This window comes from Pseudochaenichthys georgianus, chromosome 11 (assembly GCF_902827115.2).
Source record: "Pseudochaenichthys georgianus chromosome 11, fPseGeo1.2, whole genome shotgun sequence".
Taxonomy (NCBI): Eukaryota; Metazoa; Chordata; class Actinopteri; order Perciformes; family Channichthyidae; genus Pseudochaenichthys; species Pseudochaenichthys georgianus.
In genome coordinates, this window is record NC_047513.1 from 9,625,614 (window position 1) to 9,651,690 (window position 26,077).

At 43.7% G+C, this 26,077-nt stretch overlaps 1 protein-coding gene across 1 annotated transcript; it reads left to right on the plus strand.

The window, feature by feature from the left end:
* The first annotated feature begins 229 nt into the window (after positions 1-229).
* On the plus strand, positions 230-25,659 carry LOC117454831 (germ cell-specific gene 1-like protein). Its single transcript, XM_034094034.1, has 7 exons — positions 230-425; positions 1,935-2,129; positions 11,107-11,166; positions 18,039-18,197; positions 23,972-24,083; positions 24,903-25,172; positions 25,509-25,659. The coding sequence occupies exons 1-7, from the start codon at positions 230-232 to the stop codon at positions 25,633-25,635; spliced, it is 1,119 nt and encodes a 372-aa protein (XP_033949925.1). The 3' UTR covers positions 25,636-25,659.
* Positions 25,660-26,077: the final 418 nt, after the last annotated feature.

A 26,077-nucleotide genomic window follows, 5' to 3' on the forward strand; every position in this document is an offset into this window, starting at 1 on the left:
AATCATCCCTAATCCTCCATGAATCAATCTCAATCGCCACACTTTAAATTAACTGGTCACTGTGGTGTCACAGGATTCCCCTCGCTCCTCTCATCCTGATTGGTCCACAGAAGCTCTTAGGCTCTTCAAACCATTTTTGAACGAAGATACATTTTCTAAGTGAAGTCGAAGCACTCCCTGGCCCTTAATTCTTTCTACATAAGGTCCTTTGTTAAATTGAGAAGCAACAATGCTGGAGAACATGTCCAGACGTAACCGCTCCCTGGTGTCCCTTTCCCTCACCTCATTGGCCCTCACCCTGTCCGTCTTGGCGTTCTGCACCTCCTATTGGTGCGAGGGAACGCACAAGGTGGTGAAGCCCCTCTGCCTGTCCCCTGTCAAGTTGAAAAACTGCGGGATGAACAACAGCCAGCCGTATACCACAGGTGAGGCCAGGAGTTAGTTTCAATTTCAATATGGCTGCCGCTGAAAACCAGATGCGGACAAACACAAGCATTGGTTTGGTGATTTACAATCCTGTATGTTATCCTTAAACTGTTCTTAATTTACTTAAAAAAGTCTGTATGTTAATATTTCAACAAATTGCTTCAGGTCAAAATCCATCCTCACTAGAGTCAATCTTAAAATGGGATCACACCGTAAAGTGGGTTGGCCAATGCCCCTTCCCCACTTACCAGCCTCTCACTTCAGGCCCTTTAGCCCGGACCACACCCATCTTCAACTTCCACCTATATATTGATATCAAATACAATTTGTTGTTACATGGTTGTAAAGCTCTTACAAGTGTCTAAATCTTTCAAGAGACACACACAGACTCACAAGGTAAAAACAATTCCAGCTTCGCTATCGTGGCTAGCAAAAATGCTATATTTGTCATAGACTTAAACAGTCTGACACATGTATCCTATGGGCTATGTGTAGTTCGCTTGACAAGTTTTACCAGAATATGCAGATTGCTGATTTCTTTAAAGAATTATCAAAACAAATAAAAATAAAAACTGCTAATTAATTAAGAGTTGTAAGCTTTGAGTTGGCCTTTCTTTTTTCTTTTCTTTTATGTAAATTACATAGCTTGTTAATGCTCCCTCAGCTCAAGTGCAACACACAGTAAATAAGCAATACTAATCCAAACACTTTCTTCATGTTAAGTTTAAACTCAAATTGAAAGTTGACTTTATTTTGTTTACATTTATGAATGTTGAAATGAAACCAAAAGTCTCAAATAAAAAAGATGCACTTATATGCTGCCATCATCTTCTGTTCAATGCTGCTGCAATTAAAGCTGCATTAATGCAAAAATAATTACACATGTCGAATAGAGATATGTCTCTTTAACCTCCTTTATACATGTGAAGGCAACATGTATGTCACTATTAAAAATGCCGATACTTCACTTCTAAGAACATCTGGCATGGAATGATAATAATGTAGAATAATGATTTATAGTTCCATATATTGTAAACACTAATCTACTGCAGGATTTGGAGGCGTCCACAGTATTGTCCTTGCACCTCATATTCAAGTATTTTACCCTCGCCTTGACCGACAGAGATTCACATAATCCCGGCTTTGTTGCTAATCTCAGAACTTTGTATCTGTGACTGCATGTTATCTGACTTCACTGACCCACTGTTTTATCTCTCCGCACTAAGCTTATTTGTTTTCATGCAGAATTCAATTTTCCCTCCATAGAAAATGACAGATTACCTAAAGAATAGTGTTACAGAGCAGGATTGTGTTGATGAGACCCCCTGTTGGGATTTATGCCACAGTTTCTTGGCACACTGGCTTTAAAATGAATCCCAAACTGTTTTATTGATGAAGATACTATTTATAAATGCACCTCTACTCTCTTTATTTCAATTTTATTTGTTCAATGTATCTCAATTTCCCCCTCTTATTATCACTCTTTGTCCCATTTATTCACCATCCAGAGACCCCCACCCCCGACCCGAGGATACCCCCCACCAATGTGACGCTGTCTCCGCTGCAGAAGGAGGAGCTGGCCAGGTTAAGGAAGAAGCAGTTGGCCAACGCCGTGCACTACATCTGGGAGACGGGCGAGGACAAGTACATGCTGCGATACTTCCACACCGGCTTCTGGCTCTCCTGTGAGAAGCACAATGAAGGTATGTATTCAAATGAATGTGAATACAGGACTAAATTCTCCATTACAACTAATTCTCCCCTCCCAAAAGTCTTTCAACATCCTACGTATTTATTATCAGCATAAATTATGTACTTAAAATATAAAAGATAAAAATACTTTTAGTACTAAACAGCATCTGCGACTAACATATAAGGTATATTATTATATAAATATACTATACTTATGCATTTTATATATCACTTTTTCCAGTCTCTGCGACCCCTTAAAGCGCTTTTACACCAGAAGTCAGAATTCACCCATCGGCAGTCGTACACATACTGTATATGCTCAGAGGAAACTAATATTTAAATGCCATCGGGATCTCAACTCATGCCTTTGGAAACAATATGGTGTTAAAGGTCACATGTCATGGCCATTTCCACTGATCATAATTCCATTGTTGAGGTCTACTAGAATAGATTTATACTGTGCAATTTTCCAAACTCACATTGGTTTCGCATACAGCATCTCTGTAAAGTATGTGTATTCACTCTCTCCACTAAACGGCTCGCTGCAGCTCTTGCCCCCCCCCCCTCCCTGTGAGCCCAGTGTGCTCCGATTGGTCGGGACCAGTCGGGACGTTGTGAATCGCGCTAAGCTCCGTGGAGCTGTGATTTCCTTGTTTAGTGATACACAGCGAAACACAGCCAAACTCACCCTGAGCACACACAAAGTCACAGCCGAAGTAAAAACAATAAGTGTAGCTTGATATTGAGTAAGGAAAAGGTTGATAAACGCTGTGAGAATGGGTCTGCAGAGAGAATTTTGCCGCGATCCCAACTGTCTGTTATCAGCCTGCAGCCAGGGAGGAGAGATCAGCAAAGCTGCATGCACTGAGTGTGTGAGGAAGTCCGTGGATTGGTCAATTTGGACCAATCAGCGGGGGCTTAACGTAACGGCTGCGCGGACGTAACGTAACGGCTCCACGGATTGGTCCATTTCGTTCCGGGGACCACATGACATCATGATGTACCCGGAAGAATCAAATGGACAGTGACGTATCTCCAACGAGGCGTTTTGGGGAGATATTTTCTGTTTTAGAGTTTTACTCCCTACATGGTGTACTTTGAGGGTTTTGACTCTGCACACCGTTTACATGCATACAAACCTTCATAACACACAAGGGGACGGGCAATAACTGGTGGCCTACAGTGGTTACAAACATAGGGCAAAATGGTCGTAAGAGACATTTTGGAGGTCATGAGATGATTAATGGGGTAAGGAAGAAGAAAAAACAAAGTTCTACCTCACAAATGTATATTTATTGTTTTGGACTGTCTCTACTTTTGTCCTTGAAAAGTGACTCATAAAGAAAAGGTCTCTTATTGATAATAAACTCATGGACAAATGAAATGTCAATCACAGGTCACAGCCCAAAAAGTTTGAAACCAGGGATGTTGTTTTTTCTAAAACACAGGAATTATTCGCAGGGGACCTCCTCTCATTTTCCCATGTCAAACCATGAGCCTAGCATTTTCTGCTGAGGACCTTTTTTGGTTTTACGCCCCATCACTGTGTCACATGACATTATGTCCATATCATATTTTAACCTAAAATCAAACCGCAACGCTTCGTCACGTGACACAACCTCCCTTTTCCAGTTGGGACACGAAGTAGGGATGAGATCATGTAATTACTCCTTGTCAACAGATCCAGTGTCAATGGAATTATTGTGACTAGAAAGTGTTTGGGTCAACGCAGATTATTGATTGTTAATCCTCTCTTGAGTACTCAATAATGACGATACTTTGTAAAAGCCTACAGCCACAGAACTACAGTAATGTATGTACAATAACTATCTGGTACTGATTCAGACTGCCGGGAACATCTGTTTGAAGAGAAACAAGCTTACATGTTTATTGTACACCAATTTAACGTTAATGCACCATCTGCTACAGAGAGAAGACCACAAACCAATCGTCTAACTTAATCAAACCTGCTTAATTTACTACCACTATTCGGTTTACTGCTGTTCTTTCATGGTCAAAATATCTTTAAACTGTGGTGATGAAATGGAAGCCACACAGTATGCACCATTATTCAGACTCTGAAATTGTAAGATCCCTACGTTTTTTTCACCATTCATTCCAATGGCTGGCGTCTATGTCACGTGATCTTCAAATGTCTCCCTGCAGAAAAAAAAAACATGGCCGAACTTCGTTTTATTCTCGGTGGAAAATGCCTATTTTAAGGTTAGTTTGGCCATTAAAATGCGTTTTGATGTCATTTGATGCGAGAAATATGAGTTGTTATTTCAGATTATGTGTGCAGTGGATGTACATGATCTTTAGTTTGCTAGTTATTACGAAGATTACTTCAGGAAATTGTCTATACAACGTTTTCATTGTTACCAAGGTGGTTGCGAGGCTGCTATCGTTATGTTGTGTAACTGTTTAATGGTGTTATCTTTATTGCTACCCCCTTCCCCGTCAATTTATAGTGTTGGTCCACTGCGCAAACGTATTAGTCGTATTATCAAAATCTGCATCTAAAATTGTGGCATAGATACGTTATTTTCCCCTGTGCAATTCTCCAACCCAGTCTCACATCTCACATCACATCGTCATAAACAAATACCGGAAACAGACCGAAAACATTTTTTAAAAATAATACTTTATTCCGAGTGTGCTTGCTTTTATCTTTGAAAGTCATCACATAACGGCATTGTAATACACCAGGGGTACTCAAATACAAATCTTAAAGGTCCAAAACGTTTTTTTTAATAATACAAAGGTCCGTATTACAGTCATTCAAACTTTTAAACAATTACAACAAGATTCTTAACACGAGGTTGCAAAAACAAAAATAATCTGTAGGCCTATGCAGCAGTTTTCATTGTTATTGTGTCTGTGCTTGATCCCTCAGAGTCGCAGAGCTGCACAGTTATGAATAAAGGCAGCTGCACCCTCTTTCATTCAGCATTCCCATTATTGCTTTATAAATTGTGTGTCCACTGAGGTTCGTCAGGGCCAACACATCTTCAACAAAGTCCCCATTTGCCTCATCATAAAAACTCACAAACACCAGCAACTGAGCATTGTCAGTGGTGTCAGTGGACTCATCCATAGCTAAGGAAATGCACTGTGCATTTTCTTTATTCCATCACAAAGCTGATTAATTAAATCACCAGCCAGTATTTATGTTCTTCTGGTTGCTGTGGAATCTGAGAGGGGATTTGCTTGATTTGACCTGTTATTTCCTCTTTTTGTTTGCCTTCAACATGGTCTCCATCACTTCAGTCATGCATTCTTTTATACTTCAGTTATTATCCAGTGGAAAGTCCTTACCTACTGGCCTAGTTAAATCAAAGTGGTTACTTTTTTTGGCTGGGCAGTGTAGTTTTACACACCGTCTTATTTGACTTTCTCAGGACTTAAAACTGTTTTTTGGGGGCAGACCCCCTCAAAGAAAACAATACATTTACACACAAAGGTCATCATCTTAACAGTTTTGTATGCTCATCCGTGAGCAGAGCATCAAGTTGACATGTCTATTGCAGCTGAATGCGGCGATTACCATTTTGTTCAGCAAAACGCCTCACAAACGTATTAAGATCAGCTTTAGTGCGTTTTGATTCAATGCTGAGTACAGCCAAACTTGACAGTCTCTTCTCTGTCAGTGTAGACCGCAAATACCTCATTCCTTCAGTACTTGGGTCCGAATGCTTCTCGTTTTGCGCCGTACCGTTCAAATGAAATCGCCGCCAATCATATTTCAACGGTCGCGCCATGGCCGGGGGAGGGGTTACAAGACGTGCGTCTTGTGCTGCATTCACTTGCACTCGGACATTAGAGACATTCTCTCATAAATGTCCGATGAGCCACAACTTTTCTTTCAAAACAAAGCTGCCAACTGGGGTGGCAGCTGGGGTGTCAAGGCCTATATTTAGGGTGGCAGTTTCCACCCCATGCCACCCCGGGGTCCCCGGTAGGTGAAACTATAGGCTACTAGCTACGGTACAGATGCAACTAGATGAGCTGTTAACTCTCGCGAAGACCCGCCCTACTGTGCCTCTGATTCGCGGACTGTGGGGAAAAAAACGCTGACGGGAAGCTGAATGTGATTGGACCAATGCGTTGACAGACACAGACAGACAGACAGACAGACAGACAGACAGACAGACAGAGGCAGAGCGCTGTTTGCAGTGGACATAGCGGAGAATTCTGACTTGTTGCGTTGTCTCAAAGATAACACAGATAATACAGATAATACATATGAAAAGTATAATTTGCTCAGAGTCCAGAGACAGTTGTGGTTCGGTCCGGATCCGGAGTCCGGACTTTGAGGATGCCTGTAATACACGGTTCGGCTGCATTACATATTACATATCTGCCGTAGTTCTCTATTTATAGAGCCCTGATGAGAAGACTTCTAGACAAACATGAGGAACTGCTGCCAAAACTGAAAACGTGACGTGGATCATAAATATATAAGCAATTACACAACATCTTACATTTCTTTTCACACAATACGTCTCCTTGCAGTATCAACACTAATTCGGCTGACTTTTATATTTTATCCAATTGGTAGATAGGCTGTATTTACACCATAAAGGTGCATAGCTGATAGAAAGGGACACCTAGTGGTTAAAGCATGTTATTGAATTTCATTATTTTTATTATTAGATATTAATAGGATCCCTATAAAGTATATTCATTACTCGTTATTCTCTACTAATAGTTCATTAAAGACTGTATATAATGACTATTTTGCACATCCCTTTCAAGATTTCAAGATTTTCTAAGGTTTATTGACATATCATATAGGCCTACACAACTACGGTGTAGTTGTGCAATGAATGAAAAACTTGGGTCGCAGGTTCCTCAACAGTGCATTACAAGACATCTATCAATATTTGTGTATACCTCCAGCAATGTTAACTATGTTGAAGCACTTATTTTAACTGATATTATACATATGTATTATACTCTTATAAGATGTATGTAGACAGTATAAGAAATGTGCAGAATACGACAGTTTAATGGTGGAGGTACACACATATTGATAGATGTCTTGGAATGCACTGTTGAGGAACCTGCGACCCAAGTTTTTCATCTCCGACCTTGTCAGGTATTGAACATTCAATAAATAAAGAACACATAATTATTAAATATAAAACACAGAATTTGTGTGATTATACTAAATGATTTACAAATAAACACCACTGCATATTTACAACTGTTACACATGCTGATGTAACGCAAATGTTTCCAACTTGGGATCAATAAAGTATATCTTATCTTAAGATGATCGATGGCTACTGCCATATTTGCAAAATGTGCCTCTGAACTTTGACAAGTGCATGTTTCAGGCTTATCAATTAACAACAGCAGGGGTCACAGACATAAGACCAGCTGTTAAATAAAGCTCTTCTGACCTTAGCTGTCATGTGGGTATATATTAATGCTGCCCATTATGGGCACAAGCAATTTTCACCCATTTATTAATTATATGTTTTAAATTTGAGTGAAAAATACGCAACTAGAAAGACTACAAATCCCAGAGTTGCGTAAGTGATGTCACAATTGTTTTCCTCAGATGTATACTGAACAAAAATATAAATGCAACACTTTTGTTTTTGCTCCCATTTTTCATGAGATGAACTCAAAGATCTAAAACATTTTCTATATACACAAAATAAACATTTCTCTCAAATATTGTTCACAAATCTGAAAAAATCTGTGATAGTGAGCACTTTTCCTTTGCCGAGATAATCCATCCCACCTCACAGGTGTGGCATATCAAGATGCTGATTAGACAGCATGATTATTGCACAGGTGTGCCTTAGGCTGGCCACAATAAAAGGCCACTCTGAAATGTTCAGTTTTATCACACAGCACAATGCCACAGATGTCGCACGTTTTGAGGGAGCGTGCAATTGGCATGCTGACAGCAGGAATGTCCACCAGAGCTGTTGCCCGTGAATTGAATGTTCATTTCTCTACCATAAGCCGTCTCCAAAGGCGTTTCAGAGAATTTGGCAGTACATCCAACCGGCCTCACAACCGCAGACCACGTGTAACCACACCAGCCCAGGACCTCCACATCCAGCATGTTCACCTCCAAGATCGTCTGAGACCAGCCACTCGGACAGCTGCTGCAACAATCGGTTTGCATAACCAAAGAATTTCTACACAAACTGTCAGAAACCGTCTCATCTGCATGCTCGTCGTCCTCATCGGGGTCTCAACCTGACTCCGGTTCGGCGTCGTCACTGACTTGAGAGGGCAAATGCTCACATTCGATGGCGTCTGGCACGTTGGAGAGGTGTTCATGGATGAATCCCGGTTTTCACTGTTCAGGGAAGATGGCAGACAGCGTGTGTGGCGTCGTGTGGGTGAGCGGTTTTCTGATGTCAATGTTGTGAATCGAGTGGCCCATGGTGGTGGTGGGGTTATGGTATGGGCAGGCGTATGTTATAGACGACGAACACAGGTGCATTTTATTGATGGCATTGTGAATGCACAGAGATACCGTGACGAGATCCTGAGGCCCATTGTTGTGCCATTCATCCACGCCCATCACCTCATGTTGCAGCATGATAATGCACGACCCCATGTTGCAAGGATCTGTACACAATTCCTGGAGGCTGAAAACATCCCAGTTCTTGCATGGCCAGCATACTCACCGGACATGTCACCCATTGAGCATGTTTGGGATGCTCTGGATCGGCGTATACGACAGCGTGTTCCAGTTCCTGCCAATATCCAGCAACTTCGCACAGCCATTGAAGAGGAGTGGACCAACATTCCACAGGCCACAATCAACAACCTGATCAACTCTATGCGAAGGAGATGTGTTGCACTGCGTGAGGCAAATGGTGGTCACACCAGATACTGACTGGTTTTCGGACCCCCCCAGACCCCCCCAATAAAGCAAAACTGCACGTTTCAGAGTGGCCTTTTATTGTGGCCAGCCTAAGGCACACCTGTGCAATAATCATGCTGTCTAATCAGCATCTTGATATGCCACACCTGTGAGGTGGGATGGATTATCTCGGCAAAGGAGAAGTGCTCACTATCACAGATTTCTTCAGATTTGTGAACAGTATTTGAGAGAAATGGTTATTTTGTGTATATAGAAAATGTTTTAGGTCTTTGAGTTCATCGCATGAAAAATGGGAGCAAAAACAAAAGTGTTGCATTTATATTTTTGTTCAGTGTAGTTCATTGAGCGTTTCACAAACAAAATGTGTTACTTCACAGTTTTACGACACATTCTTTTTTTTTTTACTTGCAAAATTATCTTTTAAATTGACAAACATCATGTGTGTAATTCGTGGCACAATTCAAACGGGATCAAAAGATAATCTTTCTCTCTCCATTGACTTCAATAAGGTCCCATGGAGGTCCACCGGAAGGAGAGGGGTTTCGCCACTCTATAGAGTGGAAAGTTCATATTAAGGCTAATAAAAATGACAAGGCTGTAATGCTAACTAACGTGCTAGCTACTAGCTAGGTAGCTAACTTGATCCAGCCACTCCTGGTCCTTTCATCAGACGGGAAGCGAAAGAATGAGCAAGACCCATTGCTGGTATGATAACAACCTGGTACTAAGCACACAGGCATCTTGTTAAAGTTATCTTATCTTAGCCAGCCTGATCTTAGCTATCTCTTAGTGGAGGAAAACAATTGTGACATCACTTACGCAACTCTGGGATTTGTAGTCTTTCTAGTTGCGTATTTTTCATAGTCTTATATTTCAACAGTTTTACGACAAACTGTGACTTTTTTGACATGGAAATTATTTTTTAAGATTGACAAACATCATATGTGTAATTCATGGCATGGACGGGGTGGACCTGTTCAAATCCAGTTTTGGACAGTCTGCCGTGGTTCCATCCCATTTCAAGTGCTGTTTGACGCTCGGCGTAACCCTCGGAGCACACTCAAACATCCAATCACAGAGCTTGAGGACGGGGTTTGGGTTTGTCAAGCAAAGCGGAGAGAATACTTACTTCCGGGTGTAATATTCTCTAAAGCAAATGAGCTGCTCCGACCCTCGGTCCTGACGGACTCCAACTTGTGTTTATTAATCAAACAAATAAATAAACACAAGGATAATGATGTGTTATTGTTGAGTAAATGGAGAATTGCACAGGGGACAATAACGTATCTATGCCACAATTTTAGATGCAGATTTTGTTAAACTAATGAGTTTGCGCTGTGGACCAACACTATAAATTGACGGGGACGGGGGTAGCAATAAAGATAACACCAATAAACAGTTACACAACATAACAGAAATAATATCGATAGCAGCTTCCCTAGCAACCACCTTTGTAACAATGAAAACGTTGTATAGACACAATTTCCTGAAGTAATCTTCGTAATAACTATGGCAAACTAAAGATCATGTACATCCACTGCACACATAATCTGAAATAACAACTCATATTTCTCGCATCACATGACATGAAAACGCATTTTAATGGCCAAACTAACTTTAAAATAGGCATTTTCCACCGAGAATAAAATGAAGTTTGGCCATGTTTTTTTTTCTACAGGGAGAAATTTGAAGATCACGTGACATAGACGCCAGCCATTGGAATGAATGGTGAAAAAAAACGTAGGGATGCTACAATTTCAGAGGCGTTTTTGTAGAAATACTACGTCCTACGTTGTGGACCAACGTAGTTATTACACGTTTTTTTGTGAGACTGGGTTGGTTGAACACATGGAGAAATAAGTAAAATTTCTGTGTTATTGCATGATAGCTACAAATGATTAGAGGTGTCTTCAAAACATACATTGAGGGTGCAGCACAAAAATGTTTTACACAGGTAATCGAGCACTTTCAGGGTACATTATTGAAAAAAGTTTGACATTCAATTAAAGTATAACATTTTACATGGTTACATTTTGAAGACAAACATTTACCTGTTTACAACAACTAACTCAGATGTTTCTCACCGTCAAGATGTCGATTCATGAGCTCTGTTGTGGTTGTTCTTCCAGGTGAGGATCAGGAGGAAAAGTGTCGCAGCTTCATTGAGCTGACACCAGGAGAGACACAAGGTCAGTAACAGGAAACACAATATAACCTTTATTCATTTTTACATTTCACAGCCAAACATTCAATGTATTCAGAAGTATCACCCTGTGGAAAAAGCATCGCATTCAAAAAGTATTTAAGTATTATCAGTGAAATATACTGATAGTATGACAAACTGTGAAACATTTTTTTTCTATATAGTCCTTACTGTCTGTGTTGTACCATCACATGATGCTTTGAGAGAAAAAATGTCTGCTGAATTATGTGGCATTTCACCACTGATAAGCTCTTTTAATTATTTGTTTAGCTTAAGAAGTGGGATAATCCTCTAACTCTACATTTGAATATATATTGAAAAAATTATGAAGCATAACATTCTCGGTCTTGTTTGCTTGTCATTGACAGGTTAAGTGTTATAACAAGCAGTAGTGGTGTAGTGGTGTTGTGGTCGTTGGACGCGGGGGATCGCCGTCCCCCCACTTATTTGGAGCCCGCACTTTTTTGAAGCATGATTTTTTTTTGCAAGTGTGTATTTGCTGTAATAATGACGAAAACACAATACATTTCACAGTAATTATAATAAACGATTTTGCAGCAGCTCTTTCCCTCAAGAACGCAAACGAAACGGCTCTATAATGGCAGACAAAAAAGCTGAATAAGTTAATTTCAGGACAACTTTGGGAATTTGAGAGAGAGAGAGAGAGAGAGAGAGAGAGAGAGAGAGAGAGAGAGAGAGAGAGAGAGAGAGAGAGAGAGAGAGAGAGAGAGAGAGAGAGAGAGAGAGAGAGAGAGACTTTTGACTTTTAATAAAACCTTTAAGTCATTTTAAATTAAAAACTTACAAAATCATCACATTCATGACTTTTTTTTTTTTTTTTAAATATTCATATCAAAGCCACTTTTTTTTTTTTTTTTTTTCTCTTTTTTTTTTTTTTCATTTTATAAATTCAGCTCCAGCGTACCATCTTCCCTTGTCGTACATAGCACATGATTGACCCCCCAAAGAGTCCTGAAAGCAGGCAGGTTGTTGGTCACACTGTAAAAAGCATGTTCGACTTTTAGCCGAGCAGCCACCAAACCCTTCACACTCTGAACAACATCTGTCCAGCCCTGCCCTAGCATCTGGTTCTTCCTGGTCCTCCAAATTGCTAGTTTAGCAGTTGCAAAGATAGCATTAATCAGAGTGAGAGTTACTCCTTTTGTTGCCACATATCTAGGCCCATATACAAATAGTGGAAGTGAAAACACCTCCCCTAACCCTTCCACCCATCCTTTCAGTAACCCAAATAAGCCTGCCAGCCGCGTGCAAGAAACTACCAGGTGCTCAACTGTTTCACTCTGCTGGCAAAACGGGCACTCGTCCCCAGCGCTTGGATCAAGGTGAGCTCGGTGTCTGTTTGTAGCTAAAGCTCCATGTATAATCCTCCACTGGAGGTCAGCCATCCGTTTTTCAACAGGACGCTTATACAGGACCCTCCACCTGCCTTTAGGGGTAAAGCCTGAAGGGAAAAACTCGTTCCACCTCGACTCCTTGACCTCAGCCAGAAGACGGATGTGAAGCGTCTTGACACAGCACTGGTACAGCTGCTTTTTCCCACAGGAACTGAAACTGCCCAGAATTGGTGTTTTTAGCGAGAGAAGTTTTCCACGCTCCTCTTGCCACTCTCCGACAGCAGGACTAACGGTGAGTGAGGGAAACTCATAGTCATTCTCCTCCTTCCAAGTGTCCAATCTAGCAGGATCCTCAATGAATGCCCTCTCTGGCGCCGACAGGGACTGCATGATGTCTTCAACAACCCTCTGTATCACTCTGGAAGACCTGATGTTTATGGTGTGACAAAGAGTTTCAACCGATGTTCTTTTCAGATGACCCAGCTTGGTGATGCCAGCCTCAACAAACTTTGTTCCCAAAGCTGCAGATGAAAAGGTTGCAGTTGGGAAGAGGTCATTCTTTTGGAGTGGCTCCTCGAACACCCACATTCCCGGTCTCTGGTCCGGGGTCCGTGTGACCTTTAGTGTCTGCCAGGCGTTAAGAACGGATCTGTAGAAGGATGTAAGTCCCGTCAGGTCAGCTTCAGTCGTCCTGATTAGGAAAAGGTGTTTATCCATCCCAAGCCTTCCAGCCTTCCTGAGGAGCAGCCGAGCAGGATCCAACCAGCGCTGCCCGCTGCCGTACAGCAGTCTCTGAGCAGTCTGCAGTCTAAAAGCCGCTGTTCTGGACTGAATGTCTATGAGCCCTTGCCCTCCCTCTGCCACAGGGAGATACAGGACCGAAGCCTTCAGCCAGTGTTGTCCAGACCAGAAAAAGTTTACAAGGCACCGCTGTAGTTCTTTCACCAGCCCTGGTGGTGGTGCCAACACTATGAGCTTGTGCCAAAGAGAAGAGGCAACGAGATTATTCACAACCAGAGCTCTTCCCCTGTATGACAGCTGAGGTAGCAACCATCTCCATTTAGACAACTTAGCTTCCACCTTGTCCAGCACTCCCTCCCAGTTCTGTTTTTTAAACTCCTCAGTCCCTAACTGCACACCTAGGACTTTAATCCCTCGTCTACCCCACCTGATGCCTCCAGGAAGACTAGGAATGTCCCCTACTCTCCACTGGCCCACTAAAACAGCCTCGCTCTTTCCCCAGTTGACCTTGGCTGAAGATGCTTTTTCATAAAGGGCAAGGCTTTCCTTCAGTTCCTGTACATCCGTGTGACCCTGGATAATGATATTTATATCATCTGCATATGCTGACACAACAACAGGAGGGCTGTGAGACATCTCTGGTAGACAGAGACCCCTCAGTCGGCTCCTCAACCTGCAGAGAAGAGGCTCAATGGCAATACTGTAAAGCTGACCTGAGATAGGACAGCCCTGCCTGATCCCCCTCCCAACCGGCACAGGGACACTCAACCCTCCTCCCACTTTTATTACACAAAAAGCTTCATGGTACAGAATCCTTACTCACGACAGGAACCCCTCCCCAACACCAAAAGCCTGCAGTGTTGTAAAGAGAAACTTGTGATCTACACGATCAAAAGCCTTCTCTTGGTCAATTGATATGATGCCAGCATTGATATCATACAATTTACATATGTCAAACACATCCCTCATTAAAAACAAACTATCAAGCATCGACCTATCTGGCACACAGTATGATTGATCCACAACAATCAGTTGACCAATAAAAAGTTTTAATCTGTTTGCTAAAACCTTTGAGAGGATTTTGTAGTCCGTACATAAAAGAGCCACTGGTCTCCAGTTTTTTAAAGAGGTCAAGTCTCCCTTTTTAGGAAGCAGAGAGAGAACTGCACGCCTGGAGGAAGCTGGGAGTATCCCTTCTTCAAAACATTCTTTAAAAACATCCAAAATGTCCTGTCCCATAAGACTCCAAAAATGCTTAAAAAAGTCTGATGATAATCCATCTATTCCAGGAGCCTTTCCTGACGCCATCTGAGACACAGCGGCAGTTAGTTCATCAAAAGTCAGTTCAGAGCTGAGCGTGTTCTGTTCCTCTGAGCTCAGCTGAGGAAGTCCCTGCAGAAGCTCTGCAGCAGAATCCACATCACATCCATCAGCCTTGAACAAATCCGTGTAGAAATCCACTGCATGCTTCCTCATCTCAGCCGGCTCCGTGGTCACCTTTCCCTCAGGAAGCCGCAGACACAACATCTGTTTTCTCTTTACCACTGATTTTTCCAAACTGAAAAAGAAGGCAGTGGGTGCGTCTATGTCCTGGAGTTTGGTGAAACGGGCTCGGACTAAAGCTCCTTTGGCTCTTTCTTGCATAAAGGAGTTAAGCTCCTGTCTTTTTCCTTTTAAACTGGCATTCTTCTGTGGATCAGCTTGTGAGAGACTTTCCAAATCTATTATGTCTTTTTCTAAATTCTCCACTACTCTCTTAATGTTGGCTGTTGAATAGGAGGTGTATTGTTGACCAAAAACCCTAATTTGGGCTTTTCATACCTCCCACCACTGAGTAAGGGAAGAAAAACTATCTTTCCTAGATCTCCAGTAAGCCCAAAACATTTTAAATTGTTCACAGAAATTCAAATCATGTAGTAACCTATTATTGAAATGCCAAAAAGACCTGGGTTTTCCATTGGAAGATAAAATCAGCTCCATCAAGACTAAATGATGGTCTGTAAAAGCAACAGGGATGATCTGACAGTTTGAAACCCTAGCAGAAAAGGCCTTGGGTAAATAAAACCTGTCCAATCTGGCTGCACTAACTCTACCATCTGATATTTTGACCCATGTGTATTGCCTGCATGTAGGATGCATCATCCTCCACACATCCACCACATCACTTTTCTTCACAACATGGGACAATACAGAGGAAGACTGAAGATGTGGCTCAGCTCCAGTCCTATCCAAAGTGAAGTCAGTGCAACAATTCCAGTCTCCACCCAAAACAATAAACTCCCCTTGACCAATATCACTTATTTTCTCTTCCAATACTTTAAAGACCTCTTCACGCTCAGAGCCTTGGTTTGGTGCATACACATTAATAAAGCTAATCAGAAAATCATCTATTCCAGCTCTCACTAGAATGACTCTACCCTTCACTACCTCTGTACTGGATATTATTTTTATATTTAAAAGCGGTGAAAATAGAATCGCTACTCCTGCACTCAAATTTGTCCCATGGCTAAGGACGTGCGGCCCCCCCCCCCCACCAGAGACCCCAGTCAGTTTCATTTCTGCTGTCACTGTGAGTTTCTTGTAGAAATACTACATCTAGCTTTTTCTGTTGGATAACTTCCGTTACTAAGGCTCTCTTTTGAGCGTCTCTGCCCCCATTCATATTTAATGAGGCTACCCTTAGACCCTGAATGTGAGGAGAAGAGAGACAGGCCATTAAGAAAAAAGATAGGAACAGACAGTAAGGAGGAAACACCCGGTGCTGTATGATCATATTCAATTATTTACGACTCCTTTTTTTAGGCACTTCGGTCCCTTTATTTAAAGCTTTCCTCAGTGTAGTGATGTGTTTCTTGAGGCGATACCGTTTTTTTTCATCAAGTAAGTCTAGCCCAACAACCCTCTGAATTGTCTTGGCTGACTTAACAAACTTTTCAACATCTGGGAAATAATTTTTTACATTTACTGATTTCCCGAAAGTTTCATCCAGAAACTCCTGGATCTGTTCAAAAGAGTAGAGATCCCCACTCTGAGAAACACTGTCAGACACGGAGACACTATCCGATTCAGAGTCACACTCCATATCTGCTCCATCATAACCAGCTGATTTGCCCCCCTGCTCTGCCTCATTTTCCAGTTTTTGTGACAGCTGAGCTTGTTTCCCAGAGACCACCTGAAGCTCCTGCTCTGAGCACTCCATCACACCCTCTTTACATCCAGCCCTTACCTGAGCTTCAGCCTCCACAAATGTTTTTATATTAAACCCTGCAAACAACGGCTTAACACCCACAGAAACTGCGGCTTTACCCGCCATCATGGGACCAAACATAAACCCGCCTGGCACCACTGCTTCGGGCAACACAGGCACGGCTACACTGGGCACAGCGAGTGCGGGCACGACGGCCCCAAGCACGGCTGCACCAGGTGTGGGTACAGCGGGAGCGGGCACGGGTGTAGCAGGAGCGGGCACCGCGGCCCCCGGCACTGCAGCCGCACACACGACTGCCCCAAGCACGGGCACGGCGGCCCCGGCGGCTGTAGACACGAGTACGTCAGCCCCGGAAACAGGGGCCGTAGCTCCGGTAGCTCCAGTAGCTCCGGTAGCTCCGCTCACAGGCCTAGCAACTCCGCTGGTTCCCTCTCCACTCTCATTCACAATGTTTCCTTCCAATATAAGTGCTGCTATCAGTCTCTGCGGACAAGCGATCTTCTTGTGCCCCACATCACCACAACCAAAACACTTGACACTGCCAGCACTCGCATACACCATGTAGAAACCTTCCTCATATTTAATACGGAAAGACACATCCAGTGTTTGCGATGTGCTGTCCAAAAACATAAACACCTGTCTCCGCAGAGACTGCACGTGCTTCAGCTTGGTGTCCTTACAGCCCAGACTCACCGTGCGGAAACCACTCGCCATTCTCCCGTAGCGTTTAAGCTCTTTCTCCAGCGTTTCATTAGGAATAAATGGAGGGACTCCCGATATGGTAATCCGGGTAGAAGGCACTGCCAGTGGGGACACTTGTATGAACTCATCATTTATGTTTAAGCCACTTTCAATTAACTGGCTTACCAACTCCTGCTTCTTTACAAAAACTACCACAGCTTTATTCATGCGGGATGCGTAGGAGATGTTTCCGTGTCCCACCTGCTCCCCCACCGCCAGCAGCACACTCTCCACCGTACTGTTCTCCTGAGGGATCACCCTCACCCCGTGTCGCAGGGACGGCATCTCACAGGAAGCCATCCCTGCAGAGAAACACGCTTCTCTCACGGAAGAAAAAACTAACTACACTCACAACAAACAAGACCAATAAACAATCATACAATGAACAAAGTAGAAGAAGAAAAAAGTGAAAACTTTTTCGAAAAGTTACCATCAAACCTCACCACGCTCTCAGCTCACCACCACCGAACTCCTCACACACTCAGAGAGAGAGAGAGAGAGAGAGAGAGAGATGCCAAGTTTCAATACTGTAGCTCAAGCATTTATGCAACTTAGGCCTATAAATTGTTTATGTAACTTGTAACTTGTCCATAGTTTTGAGTCTGTCTGTGTGTTGTGCGCAGCGCCGTCTACTTTTTGCAGTACAGTAACTAAAGTAGGACCGGTAGTTTCTGTAGACCTGTCTGCCCGTTTTGCGTGCGCACTTGTGGCATTGTTTGGGATGACCTAATTAAAATAGCGTCCACACAGTAAACAAATCCCCACTACACCACTGGTTATAAGGGTTGCACGTTTTTTTCTTTATGCTTCCAGGTGTTCTCTGGCTCTCAGTCATCAGTGAGTTCACGTATATCGGTCTTCTGGCCATGGGCTTCCTGCTCATGTGTGTGGAAGTGATTTGCCTCTGTGCCAAGAGGGAGATGAACGCCCTCAAGATCAACGCCTACGCCGCCATGTGCACTGTCCTCTCAGGTGAGGAGGTTCTTGTAAAACGTCTCTCTTGTTTGACCTTTCACAGCATCAAATATATAATTAAAAGCATTTTCCAAACGTGTTAAGGTCCTTACACACCAAACTGACACCAAAGAACACCAAAGAACACGTCCCGACGGAACTTCGCCCCCTAGGTCCGTCTGCGTCGTGTTACGGCTCAGAAGCGTCCCAGAAGCGTCTCAGCGCTGGGCTCCGCTCAAAATAGGATTCAAGTCTATTTTTCGACGCGAGGCGTGGAACGATCAGAGCATCCGGCCCATCCCCGAAATACACTAATTTTGCAGACCCTATCCCTCCGTAGTCTTTCAAGTAGAAGGAGAAATGCCAGCGTTCTCCTCAGGTTTACAGACACTGTGTACATTATATATATAGAATAATTATCATGATGAATGCATTTTGTTACCACTAAAACACAGCAACACATCTTTGATTGATGTCGTTTATAACTGGAATATTACAATTATTATTAACTTTGTCTGTACAAAGTAGCCTGTCCAGGAAATATGCCCAAATCAACAAAAACTGCGAGCCGCCAGGCAAGACGCTCCGCTTCTGAAATGCTTCTGAAACGCGCCCGGTAGGGTATGATGCCGGAGGAGGCCGGACCAAAACCGCGGCGCAGCCGTGACGCGACGCAGACGGACCCGGTAGAATCGAGGGGTCACGTCTCCTGCGTCTTGGCCATGTTTCGCACTGGAACACACCGCAAAGACTTCAGCCGACGGCCAAATTGCACATACGAACTGCGTATGCGTGAGTGGCAATAACTCTCCTTACCAGAAAGTGTGGGTAGTGTGTATTCGTCATTCAAAAAAGGCAACAACCGGAAAACAGACTGCGTGATACACCGAGAGAAGAAGAACAGACTGCGTGATTTAAACAAACAACAAATAGCTTGTGTGTTCCATTTTCACTCTACAGCGAGAAGCTCATGGGGCTTTCCCGAACCTGAGTCGAGAGCTGGAGTTAAATGAAATCTCAGATTTGCCTTCTTAATAGTTTGTTTGGGTCCCTCACTTCCGTTTCGCTTCTCATGCACTGATTCGCTAAGCTGAACGAACAGCCAATCAGAGTGATTTCTTTGGCCGACGGCCTTTGGCCTACAGCCTCCCGATTCACCGGCCCAATCCCAAACCACGCCCTACACCCTACCCCTACACACTCCCCCTCTGTGATGGGACAGGAAATGCCGTAACTGTATGTAACAGCGGTTTCAAATCAGCAAAAAACACAAAAAATGTAAATGAATAACTCAAATAAAACTCCAAACATCTTTCATTGTGTTACTTTTTTATAAAGCTCTTTTAGTTTTAAACCTGATTTTTATAAGCTTCTTAGCTTTTGCAACAGTCTGTAAATATACACAACTTTGTAATAAAATGCACACATTTACCTTTTTCTAGACTAAACACAGGTATGATCCTAAGTGAAAAAAATATCAGGTTATCATGAGGTTGTTAACATCACATGTATCAGTGGATGTTTGCTGGAACTACTTGTAAACAGCGTGTTTCCTGAAGGACACACACAGCGTTGAGACCGGTCAGGTAGAGTCTCCAGTCAGCACCGATGCAGACTCGGGCCGTTTCTCAATGTCGAGTAAACCTGCTGCAGAGCCACTATTTCAAGTATACTACGTCATTGAGTGGCGCCGAAGGACTGTTTAAATGCATGTTAAATGCCCAGCATTCGGCGCCACTCGATGACGTAGTATACTTGAAATAGTGGCTCTGCAGCAGGTATACTCGACATTGAGAAACGGCCTCGCTGTTTGAAGGCTTGATAGCCCTCTCCCCCTCCACACCGCTCCACACTCGTTAGTTTGGAACAGCACTCAATATGGCGGACGCTCCGCGCAAACGGAGGGGTAGTGTGTGGGTGTAGGGCGTGGTTTGGGATTGGGCCAACATGTCGTATCGGCGGCGGTAGGTGTCGGCACAGCCGAAAAGACACAACGGTGCAGTACACACTCTGTCATGACCAGTCACAGCCCCACCTAGTGTCAGCAGAAAGTATTACAAATAATGATTACAACCAAATGCAAAAAATAAATAAAAATAAATATATAAAATATATTTTAAGATCATGTTTAATCATCTGATTCATCTGTACATTGCTGTTTTAGTCTGTGCTCTTCTAATTAGTGTCTACAGTGTGTGCCTATTGAGCTGTTAAAAGCCATGTGGGACAAAACCCGATCCTGCCCCTCCCTCTCACTGTCTAAGTGAACGGTGACTGTAAAAACTACACTGCGCATGCTCAGAGTATTGTCCTATTTAATGTGTGTGGCAAAAAAATAATGACCATAGGGGCATAGTGCTGCCATCCCCACCATACGTCATCTCACATAATTCAGAGCTGATTGGCTGTAAGTACGTGTGCCGCGAAAAGTGTGGTGTGTGAAGAGGAGACGAGAGAGCTGCAGTGACGCGTCCTAAAACCCGGAAGTAAGCTGCGCATGGCTTCCCTCGACAAAAAAGCAATGAGATTTCTCCATAGGATTTTAGAAAATAGCTCAAAATAAGATCTGTGGGAAACGTACCGGTTAGATAAATGCACGTTTTGTTCAGCCGGATAATATCCACATGTCTACCTTACTTTTATAATTTCTAATTATAAATCTATCGATTATCCATCCATCCATCCATCCATCCATCTTCTCCCGCTTATCCGTGGTCGGGTCGCGGGGGTAGCAGTTCCAGCAGAGAGCCCCAAACTTTCTTTTCCCTGGCGACATCAACCAGCTCTGACTGGGGGATCCCAAGGCGCTCCCAGGCCAGCGAAGAGATATAATCCCTCCACCTGGTCCTAGGTCTACCCCTTGGTCTCTTCCCAGCTGGACGTGCCTGGAACACCTCCCTAGGGAGGCGACCAGGTGGCATCCTAACTAGGTGCCCGAACCACCTCAACTGGCTTCTTTCGACGCGAAGGAGGAGCGGCTCAACTCCGAGTCCCTCCCTGATGACCGAACTTCTCACCTTATCCCTAAGGGAGACACCAGCCACCCGGCGGAGGAAACCCATCTCGGCCGCTTGTATCCGCGATCTCGTTCTTTCGGTCATGACCCATCCTTCATGACCATAGGTGAGGGTAGGAACGAAAATGGCCCGGTAGACAGAGAGCTTTGCCTTCTGGCTCAGCTCCCTTTTCGTCACAACGGTGCAGTAAAGCGACTGCAGTACCGCTCCCGCTGCTCCGATTCTCCGGCCCATCTCACGCTCCATTGTTCCCTTCACTCGAGAACAAGACCCCGAGATACTTGAACTCCTTCACTTGGGGTAAGGACTCATTCCCTACTTGGAGTGGACAGTCCATCGGTTTCCTGCTGAGAACCATGGCCTCAGATTTGGAGGTGCTGATCCTCATCCCAGCCGCTTCACACTCGGTTGCGAACCGATCCAGTGAGTGCTGAAGGTCGCAGACCGATGAAGCCATCAGAACCACATCATCTGCAAAAGGCAGTGGTGCAATCGTTAGCCCACCGAACTGCAGACCCCCTCCCCCACGACTACGCCTCGAAATCCGATCCATGTATATTACAAACAGGATTGGTGACAAAGCGCAGCCCTGGCGGAGGCCAACCCTCACCGGAAAAGGGTCCGACTTACTGCCGAGGACCCGGACACAGCTCTCGCTTTGGGAGTACAGAGATTGGGATGGCCCTGAGTAGAGACCCCCTCACCCCATACTCCCGCAGCACCTCCCACAGTAACTCCCTGGGAACTCGGTCATACGCCTTCTCCAAGTCTACAAAACACATGTAGACCGGATAAGCGTACTCCCAGGCCCCCTCCAGGATCCTTGCGAGAGTAAAAAGCTGATCCGTCGTTCCACGACCAGGACGGAATCCGCATTGTTCCTCCTCAATCTGAGGTTCGACAATCGGCCTGACCCTCCTTTCAAGTACCTTGGAGTAAACTTTCCCGGGGAGGCTGAGTAGTGTGATGCCTCTGTAATTGGCACACACCCTCTGATCCCCCTCTTTAAAAAGGGGAACCACCACCCCGGTCTGCCACTCCTTCGGTACTGTTTCCGACTTCCACGCAACGTTGATGAGACGTGTCAACCATGACAGTCCCTCAACACCCAGATCAATCAATCTATCGATTAGATTTATGATTTTTTTTTTAAACTACAAGAAGATAAGGAGGACTTTTACAAAAAAGTAATAGAAATGTTTGTCCAGAAGGATAGGCAAATGGACTTAATCTTCAAGTCAAGGTAAGACCGCAATTTTATTAAAAATGGGATCTTACTAAGAGAGAACAATTCAATATTTAAATGATAAAATTACATTGTTTGCGTATCCTTTTGTTGAACTGTCTGTTTAAAATTAATCGAAGCATCAGACTAAAAAAGCTTTTGAAAATAATATTATATTTTGATTCAGGTATTTGTAAACCTGAAGAGTCAGTGCCAGTGCCTCACCAGCCATGCACCTCACTGCAGAAGCCTATATATAGACATCTAAGTTTGTTGTGCCCCACCACTTTTGTACATATAAAAACGCCACTGCTCATGATAACTGTTAGGGAAGAATTCTGTCTTTACTCCTAAGATATTTAACCTTTTCGCCTGTTGACGTTTATAACCAACCCTGACTCTGTTATCTCCTTTAAAAAATGTGCTGCTGCACTCATTCTCAGTTTTGTGACCGAGAGTCACAGAGCCTAAGAGTCAGGCAAGTGATTCAGTGTCTCCAGATGTTGGGGATATCTCCAGTGTGCCCAGCTGTTGATTAAGGCTGGGCAGAATTGATGTGGCAACGCACCCGTGCAGTCAGAACCTCTGGCTGCTGTGACTTGTGATGTGAAATTCTCCGGCCGATACTTGTAATAAACTTCCAGTGTTTGAGATCAAAGCTCCAACTCTCCTCGTGTCTCTCTGAGTCCTGACTCTCCATTGCTGCAGAAGTTTCCCTTATAATAACCTCATGTGTTTTTAACTTAGGATCATATACCTGTGTTTAGTCTAGAAAAAGGTCAATGTGTGCATTTTATTATAAAGTTGTGTATATTTACAGACTGTTGCAAAAACTAAGGAGCTTATACAAATCAGGTGTAAAACTAAAAGAGCCATTAAGAAGATTGAAGAAGATTCAACTTATTGTCATTACGTAGTACAGGTAGTACTATGTAACTAACTAAACGGTTTCTCTGCATTTGACCCATCCTAGTGTTAGGAGTAGTGGGCTGCCATTATGTACGGCGCCCGGGGAGCCGTGTAGGGAACAGTGCCTTGCTCAGGGACACCTCGGTAGCACTTGGTCTTTCCGGGACTTGAACTGGTGACCTTCCAGTTGCCAAGCCAAGTCCCTATGGACTTCGCCACCACCATTACAAACACAATTAAAGATGTTTGGAGTTTTATTTGAGTTATTCATTTGAATTTTTTGTCTAAGAGATTCTGATTTTAAACCGTTGTTACATACAGTTACGGCATTTCCTGTTTCTGCCGGAGAGAGGGGAGTTTGTCCCAAAGCTTGCGCTGTATTTACTCCCTCCATCTGACAGGAGGGAGCCTCGTTGAGCTGCGAGTGTCACTTCACGGAGTTCACTCTGTCACGGAGGGGGAGTGTGTAGGGGTAGGGTGTAGGGCGTGGTTTGGGATTTGGCCCACACGACACAACGCTCATCGACGGCCCGACATCTATCGACATCAATTGATGCCGAAATTGGCTTGGTGTGTAAAGACCTTTACACGTATTCTCTCTTCCTTTTGTCTTTTAAACGTTGCCTTTTTTCCTCTAACAGGTCTGATGGGGATGGTAGCGCATATGATGTACACTACGGTGTTTCAGATGACTGTAAGCATTGGTCCTAAAGACTGGAGGCCACAGACCTGGGACTACGGGTGGTCTTTTGCGTAAGTTTGTTTCAATTGTATCCCCTCCCAAAAATCCCACTACAAGCTTGGCCACAACCAGCATTTAAAACTGTTTATATTCTATCAAAATTAATGAATGAACTCATGTAGATTGAAGATTAAAATTCAAAGGTTTATTGTCATAACATATACAAAACTATGGTGTAGTTATGTAATGTATGAAAAACATAGGTTCCTAAACAGTGCAAATTACAAGACATTAAAACATGTATATAAAAAACAACAATAGCCTACAAATAAAAATAGTGCATGGTCAGGTTTTTAGAGTCTTATGGTTGAGGGCGGTGCAACTGCCACACCAGGCCATGATGCAGCCGGTCAGGATGCTCTCTATGGTGCACCTGGCATGTATTGCTGCCATAACAAAAAATATAGCCACTCAAAGAGAGTTGGTAACTCCAAAATGTAAGAAGCTATTGTAACTTATTGTCCTTGTGTGCAAAATAAATATCACAAATATCCAAAAAACAGGACTTTTTTCTCAGGAGACTGCTGTTTGTGTTCCGTTTAAAACGATAAGTAGACATTAACTTTAGTTAACTTGCGTAATGTTCTTATCTTAATCATGAACACAACTGATATCACATAACAAACTATATATATCATTATATTTTCCTGAGCCAAACCACGTAGTTTTGTTTCAAATCAATGTGGCCCCATCATTGTATTTAATTTGTCTGTGCATACAAACTTATCCTATGTCACTTTTGTTGTAACCACGCCTTTAAACAACAACTTGCATTGGCCTGTCATGTTATATAATGTGTCGTACTTTTTCCAAATGTCCTCCCTCACCAGCATGGCCTGGCTGTCCTTCAGCTGCTGCATGGGGGCCGCGGTTGCCACGCTCAACTCTTACACCAAGACCCTCATCGAAATGAAGCATCGCGCCCGTGTGAGGCTGGACGAGGCTCGTGCTGCTGCCTGCGCCCCCTCCTACGAGGATGTGGTTCGAGCCGGCGGTGGAGGCCTTTTCTCTGTCAGTCAGCTGATTCAGCTCGGCCAGCATGGGGCGCTCATGGACCCTCTGTGGCCCAGAGGAATGGGACCGGCTGTCGGCCCTCTGGCGTGCGGCACGGGGGGAGCGCTGTTTGTTGGTGGAGGAGGAATTGGGGTTGGAGGGATGGGAATGGGAGCAACAGGAGGAGCTGGAGGAATGGGAGGAATGGGAGCAGTAGGACGAGGTGGGGGGATGGGAATGGTGGGTGTCGGAGGAAATTTAGTTGGAATGGGAGGAATGGGGATGGGAGCAGTAGGAGGAATTGGGGGAATAGGTGTAGGGATAGGAGGATTGGGAATGGCAGGAGGAATGGGAGCTTTTGGAAGAGTTGGAGGAAATGTAGTTGGGATGGAAGGAATGGGAGCGGTAGGAGGAATGGGGGGAAGTGGAATAGCAGGGGAAAGGCTGGAGGACCCTCATGGTGTGGTGGTGGTGGAGGGATGCTGCATTGAAGGATGTGAAGACTGTGAACGGGAGATGGACGAAATGGATTACTCTCCGCAGGAGGAAAGAGACGACTCGCTCTGCTAAGACTATAAGCGCAGAGGACATGATCTCGTCAGGATTGTCTCTACACATTGTTGTCTCCAATTACATTCCAAGACCTCAAAACTTGAACAATACCTTCTGAAATATTTAGTTTATTTTGTAAATAAGCAGTTTTAAAATGATTCTTGTAACATTTCTAAACTGTTTTGGCATAAGCATTTTAAGATGTGACATTTGATGTATTGAATTCACTAAGGGGCAAAGAAATTCACCGACACATCTCCAATGGACCATTGGTTTCTCATGTTGTTACAGCTAACAAGTTAGCGGAGATTTGCCTCCTTACAGATCCAGCATTATCATGGTTTGCAGTATTTTCAAACCTCTTCCATTATAAGGAAGGTTGGAAGTGGGGAGACTACCATGAAGTCTGTGTGAAGCAGGAGATGTTATTTACTTTTTTTCTTTTTAATTTATGTTTGCA

Excerpts from the sequence above, each read along its gene's own strand:
- LOC117454831 (XM_034094034.1), top strand. The coding sequence starts at position 230 with ATGCTGGAGAACATGTCCAGACGTAACCGCTCCCTGGTGTCCCTTTCC. Across the intron at positions 18,198-23,971 it reads CATGTGCACTGTCCTCTCAG|GTCTGATGGGGATGGTAGCG; the intron begins GTGAGGAGGTTC and ends TTCCTCTAACAG. Across the intron at positions 25,173-25,508 it reads CCGGCTGTCGGCCCTCTGGC|GCTGGAGGACCCTCATGGTG; the intron begins GTGCGGCACGGG and ends AGCAGGGGAAAG.